Raw genomic sequence first — 26746 nt, 5'->3', positions numbered from 1 at the left:
AGAAAATTTCTTTACGAGGTATGCAGACACTGGAAATATATTATCACATTTTGAAAGAATTCAGATTTTCTTCTTTCAGGCCATTCTTTGCAGACTTGGAAATGAAAGCTTTGGCATCCTTTACAATCACTAATAACAAACATTTTAAGGATTTTTTTCAGGCAGATAATCCTAATTAGTCACTGAACTTGTTTCTAATATGAAAGCTGAGTCTGCTGAATAGCTGTTGTAAGATAAAGCTATTTTACTCTGAAACAAACAGATGTTTTGAAGGAGGGTGCAAGGAATTCAGAATTTAATACATTTTGTCAGCATAATTAAAGCTTTTCTTTTGCAAAAACACCCAGCCTTGAGTGTCCGATTTCACTCTTTGAATTTAGGCTTTCATAAGTAATGGAACCTAGCTAGTCGCTAGTGACTATAACAGTAGCTTTCGATCTGCCACAGATAATAGGTTCTGCATATCAGGGAACATCAATTTGATTCCCTTTGTGTGCTGAGAGATTATATATGCTCAACTAACATTTCTCCTTTTAAAACTTCTGCCCTTCTCACTTTCATCTCAAAAGAACTCTCCCTGAATTTGGTCGTTTACAAAAAATTGAAAATAAATCTAGAATAGAGAATAGATCTAGATCTGTAGGCAGCTTCATTAACAGTTGATTGGTTTTTAATGTGCATAGGGCTATTTAAATGTATTTATCAATTCCACAGAATTGTAGGCTATATCATGAATGTGTGACTTTGAGCTACTAGATCTAGTCAGTAGTCTAAATCTATAATTAGATGTACTTTGATCTAGATTAGTTCTAAATCTAGTATAGTAAACACATCCAGATCTAGAATGTCTTAGTTCTAAATCTAGATTTACATAAATTCTATTAAAGGTGCCACACATCGTAAAATATCTCTAGTACAAGATTCAGCATAGATAAATTAGAACTACTGAATCAATTGATTCCCAATCAGTTTGAAGACTTCATATAAACTGACACATTCAAAGGAACTCCGCTTTATTTAAATCAGAAATATCTAGTAAACATTTGAAATCTTCGTGCGCCAGTGTGCGCGAAAAAAAAAAAGAAAGCAATACTATGTCATGGTTGATTATTAAGAATAGTCCATTTCCAGGCATTCACGCACTGATCTATATATATGATTAGCAAGAACTACTTTTTTTTTCCTTTCTAGGGAGGAAATGCGTATTTTCAGATGATAAACCGTACTCAAGTATTTTGTGTCCATTTGCATACAAAATACGCAATATGCATACTTGTAGGCAACTCTGGATTAGTTAAAATGCGCTCCATTCAACTTGTATCTATAAAATCAGAAGAAAAAAGAACATTCTTGAATTCAAAAATAAAATTTATTTGATTTTTTTTGTCATGATCCTTTAGTAGTCTTAGTTCTGCTTATCTCTGTTGTATAGGAGTCCAACATGGATTCCAGGAGTTGCAACTTTTCAAACTGATGAAGTGAAAGAACAAGATCATCCAAACCTTGGCCTCCCAGCATAAAATCTGGCAGGTTAGAGAAATCTTCTTTCGAGCGATGGTCTGTGATTCTGTCTTGTTGAAAGTTGTACGTCCTTATTTTCTCTGACCTGCCTTTGGAACCAATTTGTAGCTTTCTGGTCGCTTGACGTTTTTTGTCTTCTTCCTCAAGTATGGCCTGGTATAACCTGTCAATAGCAAGATGACACTAGTAAGTAATGAAATATGTAATGAAAAGATAGAATCACTGTTTGGCTTGGCTACCTATAAAGGGGGCTCGAGGTTCGACAACCAACTCGAGCAGAATAGTGTTTACTGAGCGCCTAAAGGCAGCATGGAAAACCTTCTCCATGATAGCGCCCCCCCCCCCAACTGGTCCACAAATGAGATTGAATCATAGCGCTCTGATCATGCTAAAAGCATGAAAGTAGCACTATATAAAAGCTATAATTATTATTTTATCATTGTTATTATTTAACATAACAAAGCAATCATGACTTTCTACTCACACCGAAACGTTGGTAAATGTTCAGGACACACATGAGAATACAAATGTCCACAGTTTGAAGAAAGTGTGATAAAAAGAGGTACATAGAGATGACTCACTTTATTTTAAGATTTTTCATTGCTGTTTCTTTATTTTTTATCTGGGAGCGTTCTTGTCTACACTCAGATACAGTGCCTTTGGAAAAAAAAAAAAAAAAAACTTCCAATGCAACATAAATGTAGCAATAAAATGTAAATAGCGTTTTAAAATACAAACACATTTCATAAGAAAATTAAAATAAACAGATATTGAAATATAATTGAAAAAAAATTTAAATTAAGATTACTCTTTCAAATAAAATCTAGTCCAAAATACTTATTGCACTTTCAGCCCTAAGGTTAAAAAAACAAATCTATACCTGTAGGTAGATGTATTATCCTGACAGCACTATCAGTTTTATTGACATGTTGACCCCCTGGGCCACTGCAGCGAAAAGTTTCAATTCTTAACTCATTGGGTTGTATATCGATGTCAACCTGGACAAAAAATATATTATTTGTTTCTAAATTAGAGAGTTAAAGAAATGATTTTAGCATTAATCCATAAAAGATAGATAAGATAAAATATATGCATTATATACTTCAGAAAAGATGACCTAATATCAACTATATCAGTTTTCGCTAGGAATAAGGAAACAGAAAAAGCTAACCAAAAACAAATCAGTGGTAAAAACTAAAAACAGAATGACATTTACAAATGCAATACAAATATACAATATAAATAATTTAGAAAACATTCAGAGAACAGTTTTGAAAAAAAAATTTAATAGTAAAAGTAAAATAGTAAATAAAAAGTTAATACATATTAATTATTGATTTGGTAATGCTTCAAGAGAAAAAAATTTACAGTTGGTAAAAAGAAAAGCTATTTCCTATCATTCCATTTTTCTTACTTCTGATGGTTGAGGTAAGACAGATACTGTAACGGTACTTGTGTGTATACGTCCTGCTTTCTCTGTCTTGGGAACTCTCTGCACTCTATGAACTCCAGCCTCATATTTCAGATGTTTGAAGACAGACTCGCCGTTAATTTCTATGACTGCCTTGCGAGTGCCACCTAAAGATAACATACTCAGTTTGTGAAGTAGGGCAAAGTAAGCATGACCAAACAATCTATGTGGCATGAATATGTGCTGTGTCCTGACCCAAAAAAACAAACAAACAAGTAAATAGTAACACCTAACTATATTAAATTTGAGTATATCAAATATTCAGCCTTTTGAAAAAAATCTACTGCCAAGCAAGTGCTCAGGTGATGAATGGGGATATCCTCATTACAAAAAATATAGTTAGCTCTCATTAATAGATAAATGGCAAGAGATCAAATGGTTAGTGGTCAATAAGATGAGTTTGGACATCCAGTAGTAAAGACAAATCTAGGGAAATTACAACAAAATTCAAGTCTTCCAACCCTACAACCTGAGCATAAATAATTCATTAGCAAAGAAAAACAATTCATTCCAAGAGATGAAATAAAACATTCACTCATAAATCACGGCTGACTTTTAAATGAGTTAGATGAAAAGATCTATGGATGAAAATTAAAAAAAAAAAAAAGCAGGTTGAAGTTTGAGTCATGTGACACAAGAACAAAAACATATAATATTTAAATTTGGAAGAAAAAAAATTTATTGAAGTGCATGCTTGAGTCCAGGCTGGGTTCTTTGACTGAGTTATTAACTTTATGAACAATATACTCTGTAAAGTGCATCAGTAAAACTTCTGTAATGTAAAATAAATTTAGGTTATATGCACATACATGCACATAATACAAAGTCGGGAGACAAGAAAAGTAGTTAGAAATAATAGGGTTTTATGTTTCCTTATTGAAAAAAATCATTTTACAGCAATGATAATAAATCTAGGTCAACAGATCATAAGAACTTTCCAGCAAGACCTAATTATATTTATTTAGAAAGTTATTAATATAAAAAAAAGCATGGAGAACTACTCAAATTAATTTCTAGTTGTAGGGATAAGACAAAATCTTTTTGATGTCCCAATGGGCTGTAAGACTATGGGTAAAGTGACAAGTTTATTTCTGTTTTAAAGAAAAGCCCTATTTTACTATCACTCTGATAAAAAAATGTCCACTGTCTAGCAATTAGCTGTTTCTACTAATTAACCATAGAATCAAAGACTAACAAATGTAAATGAATTATGAATACTGTATTTTTGTGCATATATCCTGTACTCACATATAACCAACACAAATTACAAAATAGGTAGAAATGAATTAGTACAACTCGCACCCTTATATGCCATTATTTTCTAAAAAATTGTAATGACCCATGGGTTAATGTGCAAAAATACAGTAATGCCAAAAATAAAGTTATAAATTCTACATATAAAATTTGTTTAAAGAATTACCAGTTGCAAACAAAAAAATAGAAAAAAATAAGACATACCAATTTCATTTTCTTCAATTGAAAGACCTGTGACTGTCCAGCCTTTGAAGTGTGCATAGTTACGATACATAAGGAAAAGCTCAGCACAAAAAAGCATAGCTTCCTGACCACCAACGCCAGCACATATCTCCATGACAATATCTTTGTTGTCCGCAGAATCTTCGCCAACTAAAATGTCAATTAACTGAAATTTAAAAAAAATTAAAAAGAATGCTGCAATTAATTTAAAAAGCATATTAACCAATTTATTTTTATTTCATTTTTTATGGTATTATATCAGTAACTCATTACTGCTTAGCGCATTTGTGATTAATTATTTTTATACGAAGTCATAAGAAATTTATGATGCATGAGATCACATTTTAAATATCATGAAACAGTTTAACTAATAGCCACTATTTCCCACTTTGAAGATGTGTCTAGCTCCTAATTAAAAAGAGGTAACTTTATGTCAATGTCTAGCTTCGAAAATATACTTATATATTGATATATATATAAGTATATGTGTGACAAGTGGGGAGATGCGACGTGTGTTTGGCTCGTTTTATGTCTAGGGGATGATTATTTTTAAAGCTATCACACCCCACTTATCAGCATATGAATCGGGAGCAGACACGCAACGAGACAAGGCAATGAAAGATAGATACAAAAGTTAAAATAAAGGATATTTATTTACATAAATATACATATAATAATAAAAAGGGGGAGGGTTTGCATCTATCTCTAGTATATTCTATGTTTAATCATCACTCTTGCACCTAATAAGAGAGTATGTCACTTTGTCCTCTGACTTAGCTGGTTGTCCTGTTGATGTCGCAGCTGGCTGTGTCCTGGCTTGAGGTTCTGCAGCTGGAGGTGGCGCTCTAGCGGATAGAGGGACGCCGGTGATATAGTTCTTGTGGAGTCTCAATCCCCAAAACCTAATATCTGTAGTGGGCACAGTAGGGCGGGTGGCCGGCTACTGTGGGCACAAGGTTACTGCGGGCAGAGCTGATCTGCCGTGGGCAGCGTAGTTGACAGGCTATGTCCAGTGAGTTGCAGAGGGTTGGCGTAGCTATGACGTCTCGCACAGACCTGAGTCCATAGGGACGTCGCACCTAATAAGATGACAGGTGGGCTGTCGAATAGGCGGGCAATGCCGATAGCGCCAAGTAGTAGAGTTGAGTAGATCTCAGTGGGCAAGTGCAGCGCTGAATAGCACTAAGCACATAGGCAGTAGTTGAGTGGCGTCGAGTAGACACTGAGCGGCAAATAGCAAATAAATAGGCAAGTAAGTGATCCGATAAATAGGCAGACACCTGAGGGAGGCTGCGGATAAATAAAGACAAGTTAGGACATGTCTCTCATGCATCTTATCGATGCCCTCGACTGAGGTGCATTCGTCAGATTGGTGAAATTGCTTTAGAGCACAATGAGGAGATGATGACAAATGGGATTTGGGAAAATAGATGGCAGATAGTAGCAATATAGAAATGTACATAAAAGGGGAAATAATAATATAAAAATGTACATAGAAGGGGAAATAATAGTCTCAAATAAACAACACAGGTGGATAGAGAAAGAAAAGGGGGGGGGTTGAATTGGGCGGTGGTCAGCGACCCAGATGATTGTTTACATATGACCGTGGGTCGAGAACAATGGAGCGCGCTTGAATGGTGTGTCCGTTCAAGCGGCGCAACTCTCATTAGAGTAAAATGAATAAAGGGGAGATAATTCAATACAGGGGAGATAACTCATATCTCCTTTCTAAGCGCAGTATTAGTGCGATAGTAAAATCGTCAAGGCGATCAACCGAGATAAAGGAAATAGAATAAGATGTACAAATATATACATGGTTGCATCAATGATCAATTGAGCAACGTAGCATTAATAGATTAATGCAATACTAAAATATATACATAGCACATGTTTATGTTTTCTACTTACGCCAGTGAGAAATACACAATGCACTAATTAAATATAAATGAACTAAGCAAAATACACATGATGATATCCAATGGAAATAGCACAAAAGTAATTAAGATGGAACTTGTGATTAAGTTCGGCTTACCACCAGGTATTCCTCTAGGAGAGAGAATAAGTGATATAGTCCAGACTCGATAGCTCAGCTCGAATGAGAAATGAAAAAGGGTCTGGCTTGAGTTGGTTTACTTTATATAAGCCTGGAAAGTGCAGGCGGACACAGGAAATGCCCTAGGCTAAGATTTATCTTACACGTGGGTGGATTTGACTCGAGGTGGAAGCCGCACCTTGGAATATGACGCGGTGTGTTGACCAGGGTAATCTCTTAGATCAAGGAGAGACGTGAGAGAAGGGGGGGGGGGGAGAAGGATTAGCTTGCATTCAAACCAAGGTGGTGTCAACCGCGACCGCCCTTCAGACATCCGGCGGGTAAGACAAAGGAGATTGCGTGTTTACCTTTCCCCGATCAAGGGCAGATAAATGAAAGGACGCGCCTTAGCTATCTCCAATGTGGTCAACTAAGTCTAGCTTGGAGCGGAAAAGGTGGTGCGGGTGGAGAATTTAGGGGTAGGATGGGGAAATAATTAAAATAAAATAAATAAATAATGAAAAATAATAATTAATGCTGTGATAATTTAGAGTGACTCTGACAGCGAGTTTTTGACTTGTCACATACGCCGCCGCCAAGATGAATCTATCGCAGAAAGATCCATAAAGTGCGAGCAGACTGATGTCACTCTAACTTTAAGATCAGTTGTTATCACAGCATTAGAAAAAAAAAATCTGGAAAAATAAAAGGTTGCCATGCCAGGGGGAGAGTCTGTCCAAGTCTGTCCGTGGTCTACTTTCCGTCCCGGATTATGTAGTCACCTGGGTGAAACATTTGGGGTTGCTTGGGAGAGTAGATTGGGCGATTGGATGAGTAATAATTCCTTCCTGGGGCGGATTGGGGAGGGTGATTGGGGCTTAGGCGGGGTGCCCAAGGCACGTGTGCTCGTTGGGGCTTACCTCCGAAGCCGCTGTGAGGCGTTTCTTCATGAGAGTAAGTGGTCAGCTTACCTCGGTATCGTCTGACACGATCAATGTCAGAGAAGAGTGGCCTGATAAAGAATGTGGAGTTCTGCCGGAGAACGTCCCCACGAGCGCGATAATCTGGCTTACATCGTGGCTTCCTGACACGGTCAATGCCAGGGGAAGGATGATAATGAACGGTGGCTGAGAAGCCATGGTGAGAAGTGTTTTCACGAGCGCGAGGGTTCGGCTTGCCTCGTGTCTTCCTGACCCTATCAATGCCAGGGGGAGGTTGATTCGGAATGGTGGCTGAGGAGCCATGAAGAGGAGTGAGTCCACGAGAGCAAGGGTTCATCTTATCTCGGGGCATTCTGACACTGTCAATGTCAGAGGAGGGTTGATTTTGAATGGTGGCTGAGGAGCCATGAAAAGGAGTGAGTCCACGAGAGCAAGGGTTCATCTTACCTCGGGGCATCCTGACACTGTCAATGTCAGAGGAGGGACGCATGATTTTGGCTGAGTAGCCTGGGTCAGGTTGACCCTCACGAGCGCGGGTATACGACTTAACTCGTGACTTCCTGGCAGTGTCAATGCCAGGGCGGAGGGGTTTGAGCTTCGCTGATGAGTCGGGACTAGGCGTGTTAGTGTGGCGACTAGGGCTTCCAACCTGCTGGTTGCTGCCACGTTTCTGCTTCGTCGATCTACCGACGGGCAGAGAGAAGTATGGCTTGTTGACTACTCCAAGAGGAACATATTTTGAGCCTAGAATGAAGTCATACACTGGCGTGTCCATGACGGCTGCGTCAATGGTGCCATGTACGTACTTGCATTCTACGTGGACCCTAGCAATAGGAAGAACCTTTGGAGGAACCTCACGGTCAAGGGACTGAATCGTCACAGTTCTATCTGTGAGATCAGCCGGATCAACCAGTGCTTTGCAGATAACTGAACTTACCGCACAGCCTGTGTCAAATAGGGACCGGACGTACCGCCCGTTAACCAGAATGGTCTCTATCCGGGGGGAAGATGAGACAGGGTGAGGAAGTGCCGGTAGGACTTCCGTTTTCGTAGGGCCAAGGGCAGTGTGTTCAGGGGCCACAGTCAGTGTTGATATGACGTATGGGTCGCCCTCTGTTCTATCAGTACGTGTTTGCTGATTAGATACAGAGGGTTTGGGGACCGCGGTCATTACTGAAATGCGCTGTGAGGCCTGCTGCTTTTGGCGGTTGGGTTTGTGGCTACGCATGCTGTCGTTGCAGTCACGGTAGGCACGGTTAGTTTTGTTGCCACGCGTGCTGTTGTTGCAGTAACGGTGGGCTTGGTTGTTCTGGTTATGACGAGGCTTACGTGCTGGGTAGTTGCAGTTTTTGTGCAAGGCTGGTTGTTGGATTGGTGCCTTTCTAGGTTGGGGTTTGCTTGAGGGCATGGGCTGGATTGGGGCGTCGCAGTTTGCAGATACATTAGACTGAGCTGGAGGGTTGGGCTGGATAGACAAGGTGGACTGGTCGAGAGAAGGGGCATCAGGTGTGGTAGTTTCACCTTTATTAGCAACGTCTGTGTCTGATGGGGCGGTGTGCTCTGTTTCGACATGAGTCATGATTCCACTCTCCTCTGCTTCCTGGTCTTGTCTTGCGGGCGTGCTGTTCCGCTCCAAACTCTGCGGTCTATAGCGCTGTCTGATTTCTAGTATTTCCTGCTCACGGGCTTTGCGCAATTCTTCCATTCTTTGTGCCCTTTCAATCCGTCTTCGTACGTAGTCTTCTAACTCGAGACCTTCGAATCCACAAAATATTCCTTCAGCCTCGAAATCGGAAGCTAATTCCGCTAAGTCCATGGTTAAAGAGGCCGGATTAGGAAGAGGATGAGGTGGAAGATATTGAGAGGTAAAATGTAGAAAGGAGCCGCTGAATGCAAGAAAGAGTAAAAGGGGAATCTGGTGTCTGCCTACGTTAATCACAAAATTCCTGCAAGAAAATATTACACATGAAATGCAATAATAGTAATAAATAAAATATGACAGAAGTGACACTCTTGTTAATGCGAAGTGATGATACTTATAAATATTTTAAGGAAAAAAAATATTGATATGGAATTTTAGTTATTGCCGCCTGTTCGTGCCTGCTGTACTAATGGGTTAAATCCACGGACGGGCTCGCCAAAATGTGACAAGTGGGGAGATGTGACGTGTGTTTGGCTCGTTTTATGTCTAGGGGATGATTATTTTTAAAGCTATCACACCCCACTTATCAGCATATGAATCGGGAGCAGACACGCAACGAGACAAGGCAATGAAAGATAGATACAAAAGTTAAAATAAAGGATATTTATTTACATAAATATACATATAATAATAAAAAGGGGGAGGGTTTGCATCTATCTCTAGTATATTCTATGTTTAATCATCACTCTTGCACCTAATAAGAGAGTATGTCACTTTGTCCTCTGACTTAGCTGGTTGTCCTGTTGATGTCGCAGCTGGCTGTGTCCTGGCTTGAGGTTCTGCAGCTGGAGGTGGCGCTCTAGCGGATAGAGGGACGCCGGTGATATAGTTCTTGTGGAGTCTCAATCCCCAAAACCTAATATCTGTAGTGGGCACAGTAGGGCGGGTGGCCGGCTACCGTGGGCACAAGGTTACTGCGGGCAGAGCTGATCTGCCGTGGGCAGCGTAGTTGACAGGCTATGTCCAGTGAGTTGCAGAGGGTTGGCGTAGCTATGACGTCTCGCACAGACCTGAGTCCATAGGGACGTCGCACCTAATAAGATGACAGGTGGGCTGTCGAATAGGCGGGCAATGCCGATAGCGCCAAGTAGTAGAGTTGAGTAGATCTCAGTGGGCAAGTGCAGCGCTGAATAGCACTAAGCACATAGGCAGTAGTTGAGTGGCGTCGAGTAGACACTGAGCGGCAAATAGCAAATAAATAGGCAAGTAAGTGATCCGATAAATAGGCAGACACCTGAGGGAGGCTGTGGATAAATAAAGACAAGTTAGGACATGTCTCTCATGCATCTTATCGATGCCCTCGACTGAGGTGCATTCGTCAGATTGGTGAAATTGCTTTAGAGCACAATGAGGAGATGATGACAAATGGGATTTGGGAAAATAGATGGCAGATAGTAGCAATACAGAAATGTACATAAAAGGGGAAATAATAATATAAAAATGTACATAGAAGGGGAAATAATAGTCTCAAATAAACAACACAGGTGGATAGAGAAAGAAAAGGGGGGGGGGGTTGAATTGGGCGGTGGTCAGCGACCCAGATGATTGTTTACATATGACCGTGGGTCGAGAACAATGGAGCGCGCTTGAATGGTGTGTCCGTTCAAGCGGCGCAACTCTCATTAGAGTAAAATGAATAAAGGGGAGATAATTCAATACAGGGGAGATAACTCATATCTCCTTTCTAAGCGCAGTATTAGTGCGATAGTAAAATCGTCAAGGCGATCAACCGAGATAAAGGAAATAGAATAAGATGTACAAATATATACATGGTTGCATCAATGATCAATGGAGCAACGTAGCATTAATAGATTAATGCAATACTAAAATATATACATAGCACATGTTTATGTTTTCTACTTACGCCAGTGAGAAATACACAATGCACTAATTAAATATAAATGAACTAAGCAAAATACACATGATGATATCCAATGGAAATAGCACAAAAGTAATTAAGATGGAACTTGTGATTAAGTTCGGCTTACCACCAGGTATTCCTCTAGGAGAGAGAATAAGTGATATAGTCCAGACTCGATAGCTCAGCTCGAATGAGAAATGAAAAAGGGTCTGGCTTGAGTTGGTTTACTTTATATAAGCCTGGAAAGTGCGGGCGGACACAGGAAATGCCCTAGGCTAAGATTTATCTTACACGTGGGTGGATTTGACTCGAGGTGGGAGCCGCACCTTGGAATATGACGCGGTGTGTTGACCAGGGTAATCTCTTAGATCAAGGAGAGACGTGAGAGAAGGGGGGGGGGGAGAAGGATTAGCTTGCATTCAAACCAAGGTGGTGTCAACCGCGACCGCCCTTCAGACATCCGGCGGGTAAGACAAAGGAGATTGCGTGTTTACCTTTCCCCGATCAAGGGCAGATAAATGAAAGGACGCGCCTTAGCTATCTCCAATGTGGTCAACTAAGTCTAGCTTGGAGCGGAAAAGGTGGTGCGGGTGGAGAATTTAGGGGTAGGATGGGGAAATAATTAAAATAAAATAAATAAATAATGAAAAATAATAATTAATGCTGTGATAATTTAGAGTGACTCTGACAGCGAGTTTTTGACTTGTCACAATATGGCAGAAGAAAAACGCCAGAGAAGAAAAGCAAGGCCAATGACACTAGCTCCAGCTGGAATAACCTGCCCAGTGTGCAGCCGAACATTCTGGTCTCACATAGGTCTCACCAGCAACATGAGGAGGCATAAAACTCCAGTGCAAAGCCCTCAACCCCCCCTGGATGACAAAGTGGTCATCATGGAACCATGATGGACAAACTATATTTATATATATAGTTACCTCTTTCTCTATTATCTGTACTTCTTTCTTTAACTGTATAATTTCTTTGTCAACAAGCAGTTTCATTTCTTTGTCCTCTTCAGCTAGATGAAATGATGAACAGTGGGTTTCAGATGAATATAAAAAAATGAAATTTCATAGAATGGATAAACAGATGTTGAAAATAAAATAAATTTAGTTAACGCTAAAATTAAAAAAGAGTGCGCTTTTAAAGCAATTAACAAGTTCAATAAACTTACAGTTTATATATTTTTAATGGTTAGTAAACATTTTTAACTTCTTAGTACATAATTTTGTAAAAATATTGTAAAATTCATCTCAAAACTATTTTTGAGATGTAGATTTTTCATCATAAAGGGTGAGTGAAGTTGAGTTACTTTTTCCTCTATTTTTGATTTGGGCAAAAAAAAATAATTGTCACTTTGAATTTCTTCAAAAAAAAAAAAAAAAAAAAAGGTCCAAAAAGTAGATTTTTGGAAGTTCAATCAGATTAAACTCATAGAAAAATTGTTATATAATTAATGTTTAAAATATAGGCCAAAACTCTAGCTTTCAGAAACTGTAAAGGAAGATGGCAGACAGATTAAATGTATGAAAATATTACCATAAAAACACAAATGAAATCCACTAAATATAAATGAATTCTATAATTGGTAGGAGGCACGGTGGCTGAGTGGTAAAGGGCTTGGCTTCTAAACCAGTGGATTTGAATCCTGGTGAAGACTGGGATTTTTAATTTTGGAATCTGTGGGCACCTCTGAGTCCACACAGCTCTAATGGCTACTTGACATTAGTTCGGGAAATAGTAAAGGTGGTTAGTCATTGTGCTGGCCACATGACACCCTTGTTGACCATGGGCCACAGAAAGAGATGACCTTTATATCATAATCTGCCATTAGATCACAAGGTCTGAAAGGAAAAATTTACTTTTATTATACCCTAACTGGTTGGAACAAGGTGACATTTGATGAAGTTAGGAAATTGTAAGTGGTTAAAGGGGAAATGTTGCCATGGCAACTTAAAGGTGTTTGAGACCAGTAACAAAACTTGTTTTATTATAAATCTGACACTGCCCATGAACATAAGTACAACTATAATTTATTTTCACCATTGTATGTTATTTGATCCATACAAAAAATGATGCAAAACCTTCATGTGATCCTCACTAAAACTACTATAAATATTTTTGTATAACATATTGGTATCAAGTAGGTAAGAAAAATATTTAATTAAACACATACAGTCTTAAATTACCCATCATGCTCTGCAGTTCCAGCACTTCACCTTGCTTCTTTTCCAGTTCCTGTATTGACTGTGTGACCAACTTCAAAAAATTAAATCTCTGTCGTTTATCTGCATCAGCAACATAATCAACATTTGCATTGATGGCTGCATTGTACTCTTCAACCAGACTTTTCAAGAATGAAACATAAATTGGATTCTCTATAGTGAATTTTGTTGATGTATGAGTTTTTCTAGAGTCAGCAGTAATCAATCCTTGGACAAAAGAAGGTAACAAACTTGCAGAGTATGTTGGATTGGCAAATGGTCTCCATATAGGTAGACCATAATAAAAATTAGTACTTTTTTTTCTCATACAATAAACTATACTATTTCTTGACTTGCCAGGTATTTCATTTATATAATTATTCAAATCAGATTGTATAGTTAATAATCTGTAGCAGCATAATGGTGAAATTCTTAGAGACTTTAAATATATCTTTCTGTAAATTGAGTTCAAATCTGAAATGGTGGAGGGCCATGGAAAAATGGAAGAACATTTAAAACACTGCATGATAAATCAATGTAATTCTGTTGTTGCTGATTAGAAGGATACCACTTGTCACAATATAATGTTAACCTAAAAATAGAAAGAAAGAAAACCTCTTATCAAAAAAATACATATTTTAGTAGACATGTACATAACATAGCACTCTTGTTGTGAGATTGGCAAAAAAAGATGGGAAAAGTCATAATTTAGTAAATGATTTTAGTAAGTTTTCTAAGTTGAGCGTCACTAAAAGTCTCTAACTAGACGAGACCTAGATATATATCAACATTAGTACACTTTACTGTAATAAGTTTAGCCTGAGTCGGCCAGGAAACCATATAACTTCACAATTTAAATCATAATTATAATGTATGACTATATTGATCTAGGAACATGCACAGAACGTAATCCTTTTCATTTTTGAAATAAATTCTGTATTTTATAAGATAGGTTTCTTCAAAAAATATTCAAGTCAAGCATGATCTAATGAATAATGATAAATCTAAATTCTAGATCTAGATATCTACTAAAATCTACTTTCTAGACATCTAATATGATCCAATCTAATCATCTAATCTGTAAATTAGTGTAAGGATAACATTGGACATTGCTAATCTCCACTATATATTCTATATAAAAGACATTAAGGAAGCGATTCTATACAAGAAAAGAATGTTCCAAAGCAGTTCTTATGAATTCATCTCAGCAAAAAAAGCCCTTAAAAAGAAATTATTTGGAGGAAAAGAGAGATTCAAGGAAAAAAATCGAAAGCTCTTTCAAGAGAAATAACTCTAAAGCTTGTTGGAGTGGCTTGAAACAAATTACTGGCTATGTACAAAAATATGTACCATTCAACAATTAACACCTTTTACCAATGGTGTATAGATAACTTTCTAATTTTAAATGTTTAGAAAACTAAAGAAATGATAATTGATTTTAGGAAAAACAAAGACCATATTGCAAAAATTCAGATAAATAACCAAACCATAGAACAAGTACAAGAATATAAATATCTAGGTACAACTATCAACAATAAACTGAAATAGAGTGAACACTGTCAAAACATATACAAGGAAATTCATTAGCACTTCTTCTATCTCAGAAAGCTAAGAAAGTTTTATTACTGTTTTGTCTATGATAAATTTTCTTATTTCGAGGATCTTGTTAGCTTTTTTATAGATGTTTGTCTCAAACAACTGCCCAAATGGGGTTTGTTTTTTGCCAATGATTTTGCCAGCAGCATTGAGGATTCTATTAAGTTTATTCCTATTTTTAATGCTCAGATTGCCATACCAGGCAGTGATATTGAAACTTAAAATATTGCAGATGTGAGCGTGATAAAACATAGCCAAGGCCTTTTCGCTAACATTAAACGAGGACAGTTTTCTGAGTAGTCGTAATCTTTGCTGCCCTTTTTTGCTGATATAATATTTATAATTATAATATTAGATCTACTAATTGTCATTGACTCAAGTCGTCAAGTCAAATACATTATGATTATACTATGATTATACGGTGACCGGTCATTCCATCCCTGGTCACTTTATCCCCCGGTCATTTCATCCCCAATTAAATATTTTATATATAAATATGATTATGTAGAATGCTTTTTGACATTTTATGACTTGTTACTAATGCGTTTACAGTGTTTCCTCTTCCACTTTGTTTTCTTAATGAGAAATCTTATATTATATTGTAAATCTGGGTGTGTACTTAGCTATAGTGCTTCTATTGGATGTGGGGGTTGTAATATCATAATATTATCCGGATCGAAGACCAAGGTTTGGTGGAAGTAGTAAAAAATCATTTGAGAGATAGAAGTGCGATTACAATAATTATGACCGTGCCGCTGATAACGTTTAAGGCCAAGGTGTGGTGCAAGTAGATGAAATCTTTTGAGAGATAAAAGTGCGATTACAATAATTATGATCATGCCGCTGATAACTTATCCTCAAAGACCAAGGTGTAGTGAAAGTTAAGTCTAAGTACGACCATCTTGCACTTTATTTTATTTTTCAATCGCTCTTTCTTGAAAATGGGCGTGTGATTTTTAGCCTTGAAATAAGGTTTTATTTTTTTCACTCATCCTCGTGATATCATGTCGCCTGTATAAGGTTTGCTTTAATTCCTTTTAAACATTAATGTGTTACAGTTTTGTCATTTAAATAAAAAATGAATACATTAAATATTGCTCATTTCATGATTTTTTAAATTACAATTTTTTAGATAAAAATGATCAGATGATGAAAATATCAGGGGATGAAGTGACCAGGGGATGAAATGACCGGGGATGAAGTGACCGGGATGAAATGACCGGGAACCGATTATTATTATACAGTTACAGTTAATAGTAATACAGCTATCATCTCATTGCATTCTCTTGAAGATGAAGAGCTTTTTCAAGATTAAGACTAAGAAACTGAAAGATACATTTCCAAAACACTCACGATTCTTAAAGACAACCTGCGCCCATTAAGCCACTGTTACATAAGATCTGAACGAAGTGGTCGTCTCCTTTCCATTAGAACTAAAACAGAAAGATTTAAAAACTCCTTATCCCACTATAAGTTATCTAGATGTCTAGATCTAGACTCTATAGTATATATGCTAGACTCTAGTAGATTAGAGTTATCTAAATTGGATTCGCTTACCTAGATCTATCTATAAAAATTAAATTTCGTTATTCGTATTCTGCAAAACTTAGATTACACTACAGACCTAGCCTAGATATACCTCTAGATCTATACATCCATGATCTATATATATATCTAGACATCTATTATTAAAGTCTGAAGTGTACCGGTATTTACTATTTGGAGTCTATGAATCTAGAGATTCTAGAGTAATCTAGACTTAGATTTAGATCTAGATCTATCATATAGAGATCAAGATTATGTATTTTTCAATCTATAGACTTAATAGACTAGATTTTGATATAGACTATTTGTAAACAGATTGAATATACTTTTATTCATTTCTTAAATACTCACTACTTTCCGTTTCATGTATAAAAATAGATATGTAAAAAAATCTGGCTTTCTTGGAATTCCCCTTGTCTGGTCTAAAACGATGAGTGATACTATTATCAGTGATAGAGATGCATACGATTTGTTATCTAATCTAGACTATAGATCTAGATCTAGATTTTTAAATCTACTAATCTAGTCTAAGTCTAGTACTATTCTAGGTCATGTCTAGCCAGTCTAGGATAGTAGATCATAGAATGATAGATGTCTATAATTTGGAGAATTATTCTTGATTTGTAGTCTAATTGAGTAATTAAAATAATTAACTGTAATTCAGTCCAGTTCCAATCCAGTTTATCCTAATCCAGGTATTAGATCTAGATTCTAGATCTAATCTAGATCTACTTACTAACTTAGTCTTTTTTTTTTAGTATTAGTGTGTTTAGTCTATTAGTAGTATTAGTCTATAAGTCTATGTGACAATAGTCTATTAACAGTCCCTATCTATTTATAAGACTAATAAAAAGTAAATAACTTAAAATAAGAAATAAGAGTTAGACTAGTTAGAGTTAGAGTCCCTATAAACAAAGCCCCATGGAAACCATTCTGGCGCGGTGTGGGGTAATAAGGTTTCATTGGGTAGATTGACCTACTTACAATCGCCCCTATAAAAACGTTAACGGATCGGTGTGGGATTTTAGTTATTGGGCCGTTAACGTCTTTCCGCTTTCGTGCCGGTGTGGGATTTCCCCAATCACGCCAGAACCAACATGATGAAATCTTTATTATAACATAAAAAACAATATTATGATGTTTTAAAATGTAGTATTAATCGTCTTAAAGCTAAATGTTGCTTTGAATCCTTTTTGTAAGTAACATTAAGATTTAAAAAAAAAATTAATTAGGGTTCTATTGGGGAAATCCCTAACTGGAATAGTGAAGTTTTACCCGTATGGGCCCAATGCAGACTTTTCGTAATCAAATAGTGTGTGTGTGTGTGTGTCTGAATTTTTAATGTGCACACTAAAAAAATATATCTATATCTAGTAATATTTAATCACACATAGAATCTAAAGTTAAAGGAGAACATATTTGTTTTTTTGTTGTTTTTTTTTTAGATTTAGATTTTTAAAAAAAGTTTTATACATTTTAACATTTTTTTCGACCAATGAAAAAGAAGCATTTATTTCTTTTAAGCTCGCGATATTCGGCACAAACTGGATTATTCAGTCTTCACTCTAGAGCGTACACACGTGGATCAAATTAGAGCTAGCTAGATCTAGATCTAAATCTGTTAAGTTATTAGTTATACTACAAGTTATAGAGCTATAGTCATTCTAGTCTAGGTCTAGTCAATCTATAGACTTTCATTAATATAATAGATCTATTATAAATAATTATATGAGCTGTACTTCTTGATATCAATGCATATATATGTTCTTCAACTCATGGCAGCAGCCATGGAAATTCATTTGGAATGGTCGTAACTTATAAGTTAAAGTCTTAAGCCTATCACAAGTACAGATCATCATCAGATGACGAATCTCTAAGTACTCTAACACTACTAACAGATCTAATCTAGATAGTAGATTAGGTCTAGACTTAGAATAGATTTATAGATATATCTAGATAATCTACTAGAATGCTAAGAATCTAGATCTAGAGATTATATATTATTCTATAGATCTCTCTAGACTAGTTTTATTATAATATCTAATAGTAGTAATAGGCTACTAGATCTAGTACGATATAATATTATTAATATATATATTATATCTAGACTTGAGACCTATTAAATCTAGATCTAGACGACTTAGACTTAACTTAAGTGATTAACATTCATGCGTTATGACTAGATTTACTGATTTACTATTTAGAATAGATTCTAGATCTAGATTCTAGAATCTACCATGAAATGGCTAATGCATCTGCAGCATAGAATTAGATTTAGTTAAGGACTTACTAGATCTTAAATCTAAATCTACTACCTTTTAACTTTTAGGGCAGAATATTAGATCTAGTCTATATGCCTATCTAGTTATCTAGTCACGTAACTGTAAACTAATACTTAGACTTAGGACTTTGGACACTTTGGTATATTAATATAATAATTATTATACTCATAGTACTCATACTCATATATAGATTTTAGTTCTATTCTAATTCAAATATTTTGAGGTTAGAAAAAATTGACCTAGACTTATAAGATATACTAAGACTTAGTAAACTTAGATCTAGATCTAATAAAAGATAGTCTAGATTCTAAAATCTAGTTGTTATTAGAAAATTTAGTAGATATAGAATAATATTTAATTAATATATTGTTAATACAGACTAATCTTTAATTTTTTCATACTATAGGCGATAGGTCATTTAGATTAAATAATTCTAGATCTAGTAACTAGTTATAGTCATAGACCTATAGTATAGACTTATAATCTTATAATATAGATATTTACTTTGTAGAGACTAATGTACAATATTAGGCCTACACTCCAGATCTTGAAAATCTAGTCTAGAGTTTAGAATCTAAGAATGTTTAAATTTATACAAATAAATAAAATCAAACGTTTATATTGGTTTTAAAATCAGATATTGAAATATGTCTAGAAAAATATGTATATATATAGTATATCTATATTAGGGGCCTATATATAATAGACTAACGCCACTAACGGCTAACCCTATAGCTGCTATAGACTATAGCCCTATATTGACATTGTTTTTGTTTTTTTTTAAATGTTCCTTCAGAGTTGAAGATATCTACTTGGTAGTCTAAACCTCAAAGGAGCTTAGGGAAGTGATGGCAGTTGCAGGGTATGAACCAGACGACCATGCAGAGACCAACGAGGCGACCAAACAGTCCATCGTGCATACCACATAACCAGGTCCAGGTAGCGTTACATCTTTATTCACCAATACTCAATATATGTTAGATTTTATTTTTTGTAAATTTTAAAGACTCTAGGCTCTATGTAATAGAATTAAATAGATCTATACAGATCTAGAAATTCTAGATCTATAAACTAGACATAGATCTAGATTATATTTAGATCTAGCTAGAATATCTAGAGGTCTTAATACTAATTATTATATTATACATTTTTCTACAATTTGATCTAGGATTCATTCTATAGGCTTAGCTAAGGCTTAGGCTTTTTAAAATTTCATTGTGTGGATACTGTTAAAGAAAAAATACAGAGTCTCATCATTAGGCTATAGCAACAGTTTTTCTTATACACCATACCATAAACATTTCAGGATTTGTCTTTATTGTAATTTTATTTTATTTTTTTATTTTTTTTTAGAATGCCAGTTTTCTTTAAGGGCAGCTGACAATAAGAATTGTCTATGTATGCACTACAGATGCTGTTCAATATCTTTTCATGAGGAAGCCTGCTCAAAAAGGTACGAAGAATAAATTTTTCTTTAAGATTACTGATCAGTGACCCCCCCCCAACCCCCCCAAACCAAATGAAAATTTTAATGAGATCAAATCGATTAAATAAAGAAAATGTAAAATAAATGTTAATCTTGTGAAACAATGTTCGAGAGCAATATCTTCAGCTTTTTGTAATTTCACTGAGATTTAAGTTCATTATTAATTTGCATAAAAAATTATAATGAACATTTATACAATGAAAATAGGGCCTACATAGAATTGTTTTTGACCTAATGTCATTATATAGCAACAATCCTTCTTGTATACCTTACCTTAAACATTTTGTGTTTTGCCTCTATTGTAATATTATTTTTTTTGCATTCTTTAAACATTTTTTATGTTTTTATTTATTTATTTTTTTTATTTTTTTTTAACAGATCGCCACATTTTCTTTAGGGGAAGTTGACATTAATTTTTTAGGTTAATAATAACCTGTGCATGCAGTACAGATGCTGTTCATCATCTTTTCATAAGCAAGCCTGCTCAAGAAGGTAAGAATTAAATTTTGCTTTTAGATTACTGATCAGCAATCTGAAAGTAAATTGTTAATGGGATGGAATTTATTAAATGTAAATAAAGAAATGCTATTCTATCCTAATTTTGAAATATGCTGGTTGTGGGTTTTTTTTTAATGTTTTTTTTAAGTTTCACTGTGATAATTGTTTATTTTAATTCTAGAATAACTTTTCAGCCAACTTATTTTTAAAATTACCATAGAACTCTAATTACAACAGAATATAGTTGTATTAGTAAGAGCCTGTGATAAAGTTAATATAAATAAATTGGACAAAATATAATATTGAATGAATTGAAGCCTAGCTCGATCTAGTCTGCCATTGCACTTTTAGCATAGTCAGATACCAGTGCCACATTTGCTGACACCAATTCATAACATTTAATTTAAGGAGAAGATTGAACTCCAAATTTTGAAATACCATTAATTTTTGTGTTGCTTAATAGGCTTTAGAAGCAACCTAATTTTTGAGCACCCTTTATCATCAAGGGCTGGAAATATAACCGTTAAATAGTATGTCCACATAGATAAATGTAATAGATAAATGTAAGGTCTTCTGATTTTTAATTGTTAGATTCTTTTTATTATTAATACAGCTTGAAGGTAGTTTTATTACATGACTATAATATTTATTTGTTTGTTTGTTTGTTCCAGCTGCTGCATGGAAGTCAAAATATGAATTATTGCCACCAGTCTTGAAGTCAGCTTGTAAAGAATGCTAAGAATTGAATGAAAATGCTGTCTTGATATCTTGTTTGTGCTGTTATATTTGTCTTTTGTGTTGGTTAATTATTAGATGAATAAAAAATAAAAAAAAGTTAATTGTGTAAGTTTGATTTAAGAATAAATGATCAGAGCATGCAAGTCTTATATAGTACGTTACCAAAAATTGTATTGTTTGATAGTGTTCAAACCCAAAAATGTAATTTAACTTGTCCATTACTTTATAAATATGTTGACATTATAGCTAGATGTATATAGAAATCATGCACTGATTCAATTATTATAATTTCCAAACAATTATGTCAAATAATTCTATTGCTAGATCTAAATCATCAGTGTGAAAGTAGACCTATGTAAAAGGTTAAAAATCTCATACTAAACCATTGAGCTGCATTTGAACAAAAAGGGCATTATAAACAAAAAATCACTAATGAATTTGTTTTAAACTACAGTATTGAAAAACATTAAAGATTATTCCTAATTAAGCCATAATAAAATTTAATGACTGAACCATCGGAGACAGTATTTGCATGATAATACCTAATTGAGCCCTAATAAATATTTCAGTTACTAAACCATTAGGGCCAGCATCGGACCGATAATGGCACAATAAGGGTTATCCCTAATTGAACCCTAATAAATATTTCAATTACTAAACCATTCAGGCCAGCATCGGACCGATATTGGCACAATAAGGGTTATCCCTAATTAAACCCCAATGAAAATCTCAGTTACTAAACCATTGGGGCCAGCATTGGACCGATAATGGCACAATAAGGGTTATCCCTAATTGAACCCTAATTAATATTTCAATTACTAAACCATTAGGGCCAGCATCGGACCGATAATGGCACAATAAGGGTTATCCCTAATTGAACCCTAATAAATATTTCAATTACTAAACCATTCAGGCCAGCATCGGACCGATATTGGCACAATAAGGGTTATCCCTAACTAAACCCCAATGAAAATCTCAGTTACTAAACCATTGGGGCTAGTATGGGCTTGATTAGGGCGCGATTCTGGAAATCCCCAATGAATCCGGAAGTGGGTTTACCCATTCTGGGCCGATATTGGCACGATTAGGGTAGCCCGTATTGGTCCCTTATGGGAACCTAATGACGCCAATGTGCAAACGGTATGCGCGCCCATTAGGGCGCGATTTGGGCTATTTAGGGCTGCAATTAGGGCAAAGGGGGATAACCCTAATTAAAACTGATACTGGGCCGTAATGGGCATGTTTATAGGGGTACTATGAAAGTATTCATTATTAGAATATTAGGTGTAGACTCTAACTCTATTATTAAGTCATTTAATTGAGTATTTTTACATTATTTTAAGAAAAATTTACTATGTGACAAAAGTTGAAGCTATAAAAAGGGTGTGCTTGATGTTAGTAAAATAATGTTTGCTGCTAATGAATCAATTAAAACCACTAAATATTCATCTACATCATTACAGTTACTTCAGATTCTCACTATAATCTATAAAAACTAACCAACAGCCGGTCTGTGGCCTTAAAATAGTAGCCTGAGGACCAGTTGATAGTTTGAAATACATGAAGTGAACTCATACAATCTACTCACTATACAACCCAGATTGCACTTTACTTTCGAGAGCTTTAGATAGTTTACATACACACACCCTCTTATGTTGTAATTACACAAATTAGTTTGTAATATGCCAATCTTTTAATAAATGCTGTTAAACTTTAATTCATCATTCAGTTATCAGTAATGGACTTTAAAACAACAAGGTCAATAAAAGTTAACAAAAAAATGAATATTGATATATGTTATTTAGAAGTTTTGAAAAAAGTTCAGTAACATGTTGCAGGTATCCGGCTCTGGATATTATTTTATATAATACAGACGTTACTTCAAAAAAGATTATTACGCCCTACGCGTCATGCAATCAGTCATGCATATTAACCAATGACTTAAATTCTGTCAAGTCACTGGTTTTCCTGGCTAGCTCAGGCAACCCATTCCATGCTCTAATAGCACTAGGGAAGAAGGAGTATTTGTACTAATTTGTCCTAGCATATATGGAATGAGGAATGTGCCTTTATTTTTGTGTCTTTCTGAGTATTTTATTAAATTTTGTTTTTGTATTTGAAGATTATGGTTCAGTGTTTTATGTATAATTGCTACTTTACTTTTGAGTCTTCTGTCCTGAAGGCTTTCTAAATTTAGTGATTTAACTAAAGGTGTTACTCTAGTGGTCAAATGTGAATATTTGTTTATTATGTATCTAGCTGCTCTATTTTGTGTCTGTTCCCGTTTATTTATTTAACTTTATTTATTTATTTATTTATGTATAAATACTAGATTTATAATTTACTAGCTGATATCTGGGCTTCGCTACAGTTTACTTAGTTGGCATTTATGTTAATATCTTGCCAGGAACATGCTAAATCCCCTAAATAAAATGGCATGCATTACATCGCTCCTTCAGCCCAGCAAAATTTTCTAGCCTTCAAGTTCTGTGTCCTTATTTTGTCTCTTTCATCCTACAAATGAAAGGCCCCCAACAGCCTATTAAAGAGTATGCACAAACATTTCTTAAGCCTAACAATTTAAAGGCCCTATGTAAACAGATTGCGCGGGACCCAGTCTGGGTAGGGATAAGGAAATAAGGGAAAATTGAGATTTTGTATTAGAAAAGACATTTTATTCATTATTTACTTAGAACATAATCAAGATCAAATTAACTTTACTTTACGAGCCTTGCATGTAGTGAAGTCATACAGTATATAATCAAAATTATGTTTCCTTCGTAGATCATTCTCAATAGCAAGAATTGCCAAATTGTTCAATATCTCTTATAGAAATGTTGACGTCAAGTAATTCTTGAATAGTTTGAGACACGAGAAGCTTCTTTCACTAGATGCCGCAGTTATGGGAATAGTTAAAAATATTCTGAGTGCACAAAGTAGTTTGGGAAAGCAGTGTATCTTTCATTAGTGGACAGATAAGCTAAAATTTCACTGGGGTTTTGGCAGTATTTGTTAGAATATGCCTTAAAATGACAATTTTGTTTATTTTCAGAAGTTTTTCATTAGTTTTCTGTAGATTTTAATAATTTCAGGAGATTTCCAGGAGCTCCTGGAAAATCAGGTGACCGCAGAAACCCGTTTATAAGTTATAATAGTTTAATTTAATAATTTACACCTAGAATTAGCGCATGGCCTATAAATGTGCGGAGCCCACTGCTGCTGCATAAGTTGCAGTGGCCTACGGCCGGCTCTGTTTAGGCCCTTCAGATGTAGGCTTCCATCTCTCTGCATTATAATGCCCCCCCCCCACACACACACACATATACACTCTTCAAATGAAAGGCCCTTTCCAGCTGAGCAGGTAGAAATAAGAAACATGAATTAGCAACTTAGTCCACTTTTACATATTTGTTTTTATTTTGTCAGTCTTGGATCTTGATCTAGAGAGACACTTTATTTAGAAAAAAACATCTTCACAAACAGTAGTACCTCCCTCCCCATAAAACACACACACTCACACTTTTAATTGGTCCTTATATTCACTATATTACAATTTTTATGACTTTTAATTTTTGCTTTACAAATAGAGGCATTGTTGTAGATCTAGATCTATTTTTTTTTTTTTAAATTTTCTACTTATTATCATTAACTACAGTCTTGAAATTTCAATTTGTATTCATTTTGTCCACACACACACACACGCACTCTTTCATAAAGATGTAAAAACACATTTGATAATCACAATGATCTAAGAATAATCCCTCACATTCACTCTGACAATTATCTACACCTAGATAAGAATTACATTAATAGATCTAGATCTGTGAAGAAGTATACATAGATAACAAAATGGAATGAAAGATAGTTACACACCACATAAAGTGTTCATAAGTGCTTAAGCGGAAGGAGTTATTGTTTTTTTAGTGTAGACATAAAGATACTGTCTTTCAAAAACATTGTTGCTAGAAATTGCAAATAAAAAATAATTTTTGGTAGATTTAACCACTTTGGTTTCAAACTTGATAATGGCTTAGTTGTCCTAGTCTTATAGTAGGAAATAATAAGTTACATTTTTATATTTTTATTTTTAAATTTTATATTGTAGATTATGAAGTAAAAAGAAAGGATTTTGTTATTCAATTCTTTTGCTAAATCTAATTGATTTATTTTTTTGCTAAATCAGGTGAAAGTGGCATTCCAGTTAAACATTTGTATTTTACAAGCCTTGCTATACACTTTTTTCCTAACATTACCTTTTGGTAAGCTGAATTTAACATGAAGGATTGTTCAAGATCTATGTAGATCTACTTTCTTGGTCAATTGTACCATTAATTGCAATTAATATATGAACTTAATATGCATCAAAATGTAGATCTACTTTCTTGGTCTATTGTACCATTAATAGCAATTATTATGCATGCATACCTAGGAGTAGGAAATAATTTAAGTTGTTGCTTTGAATTTTAACTAATAATACCCAAGCTACAATGTATGGATTCCACACATTAAATAATGTTTATACAGTAGAATTCAGATAATTCAAACTAATAAGTCAAAGTTCTACTTAATAAAAATTCACTTCTTTATTGAACAAAATTGGATTAATTGAAAATATGTTATGTCAGATTTCTAAAAATTTTAAGAATAAAACAGGGACGATTTTCTGTGTGATGAATGCCATTTTAGCTCACTCTTAATAGGCCAGCAGTCAACCTTTCAACTCTCTGACTAATGTCAGTGCAGCTGGCCATACCAGTCTGTTCCTAACTATTCTATTTGTACATTAATTATTTTACCAAGCATGTTAATGCATGATCCTAGTGTTGCCCGTCACAATGCATTTGGTCCAGGCTCATTGGACTTATGGTTTCAGTGCTGGGTTTGTTTATATGGACAAACAAATGTTTTGTATTGAGCCTGAACCTCTCCTTCCTTGGTTAGTTGTCCCAAGGATTTAAGCCACTAGGTCACACATCTCTTGATCAGACTATGTGTACCTGTACCTGGCTATTAATAATAGCCTCCCCCGTCCCTAACCCTTACATCATTCACCTTATAGTGGTGTTTTTTTTTTTACAAAGCTTATATCAACTCACTCTGTCTGTCTGTCTCTCTGTCTGGTAAAAAGTGTGTACACATTATTTCTCCCACACCCATTCTCATATCTAAGTTCAAACTTCGCACAATTATTTATTGACATAGAGAAGACGTGAATCATAAAAAAATGTAACCAATTACTGGTAATTAATTATTTTGTTTGATACCAACAAGGGAAACTAATGCTTCAGTATTTACAGATATGGCTAAATTTGTTGGATTTAGTCCCCTTAAATAAATGTTAATGCTATTTCTCCCTCATGCATAATCACATTGATACATTAAACAATTATTTA

At 35.1% G+C, this 26746-nt stretch overlaps 2 protein-coding genes and 1 long non-coding RNA gene across 9 annotated transcripts in view; 2 read left to right on the top strand and 1 right to left on the bottom strand.

Moving 5' to 3' along the window:
* Positions 1-1347: 1347 nt before the first annotated feature.
* On the bottom strand, positions 1348-16385 carry LOC106066569 (peptide chain release factor 1-like, mitochondrial). Of its 3 annotated transcripts, none has more exons than XM_056044083.1 (8): positions 16362-16385; positions 13194-13800; positions 11940-12022; positions 4451-4634; positions 2936-3099; positions 2402-2519; positions 2103-2178; positions 1348-1684 (listed from the first exon to the last, which is right to left on the bottom strand). In XM_056044083.1, exons 2-8 carry the CDS (start codon positions 13732-13734, stop codon positions 1387-1389), a joined length of 1464 nt encoding a protein of 487 aa, XP_055900058.1. In that variant the 5' UTR covers positions 13735-13800; positions 16362-16385; the 3' UTR covers positions 1348-1386. The 3 variants fall into 3 exon arrangements, with proteins under 3 accessions (XP_055900058.1, XP_055900056.1, XP_055900059.1); XM_056044081.1 differs by lacking the exon at positions 16362-16385 and adding an exon at positions 16158-16327; XM_056044084.1 differs by lacking the exon at positions 16362-16385 and adding an exon at positions 16158-16325 and having other exon boundaries at positions 13194-13436.
* A 120-nt stretch (positions 16386-16505) lies between these two features.
* Positions 16506-26746, top strand: part of LOC129921607 (dentin sialophosphoprotein-like) — a 36068-nt gene continuing 25827 nt past the window's right edge. The window contains exons 1-2 of the mRNA XM_056044080.1: positions 16506-16552; positions 25537-25612. The gene's annotated coding sequence lies outside the window, so the exon portion shown is untranslated. The remainder of the gene's footprint in view (positions 16553-25536; positions 25613-26746) is intronic.
* Positions 17782-21989, top strand: LOC129928696 (uncharacterized). 5 transcript variants are annotated; one of them, XR_008780170.1, is made up of 5 exons: positions 17782-17969; positions 19428-19570; positions 19985-20084; positions 20496-20609; positions 21287-21987. It is a non-coding gene; the product is annotated as an uncharacterized LOC129928696 (long non-coding RNA). The 5 variants fall into 5 exon arrangements; XR_008780171.1 differs by lacking the exon at positions 17782-17969 and adding an exon at positions 18077-18226 and having other exon boundaries at positions 21287-21989; XR_008780173.1 differs by lacking the exon at positions 17782-17969 and adding an exon at positions 18136-18156 and having other exon boundaries at positions 21287-21989.

This window comes from Biomphalaria glabrata, chromosome 10 (genome assembly GCF_947242115.1).
Source record: "Biomphalaria glabrata chromosome 10, xgBioGlab47.1, whole genome shotgun sequence".
Classification (NCBI taxonomy): domain Eukaryota; kingdom Metazoa; phylum Mollusca; class Gastropoda; family Planorbidae; genus Biomphalaria; species Biomphalaria glabrata.
The sequence above is the reverse complement of the archived record's forward strand: the minus strand, read 5'-3'. Positions and strand labels throughout refer to the sequence as shown.

Excerpts from the sequence above, each read along its gene's own strand:
- LOC106066569 (XM_056044083.1), bottom strand. The coding sequence starts at position 13,734 with ATGCAGTGTTTTAAATGTTCTTCCATTTTTCCATGGCCCTCCACCATT. Across the intron at positions 2,520-2,935 it reads TCTTACCTCAACCATCAGAA|GTTGACATCGATATACAACC; the intron begins GTAAGAAAAATG and ends TTTTTTGTCCAG. Across the intron at positions 1,685-2,102 it reads ATGAAAAATCTTAAAATAAA|GTTATACCAGGCCATACTTG; the intron begins GTGAGTCATCTC and ends TGCTATTGACAG.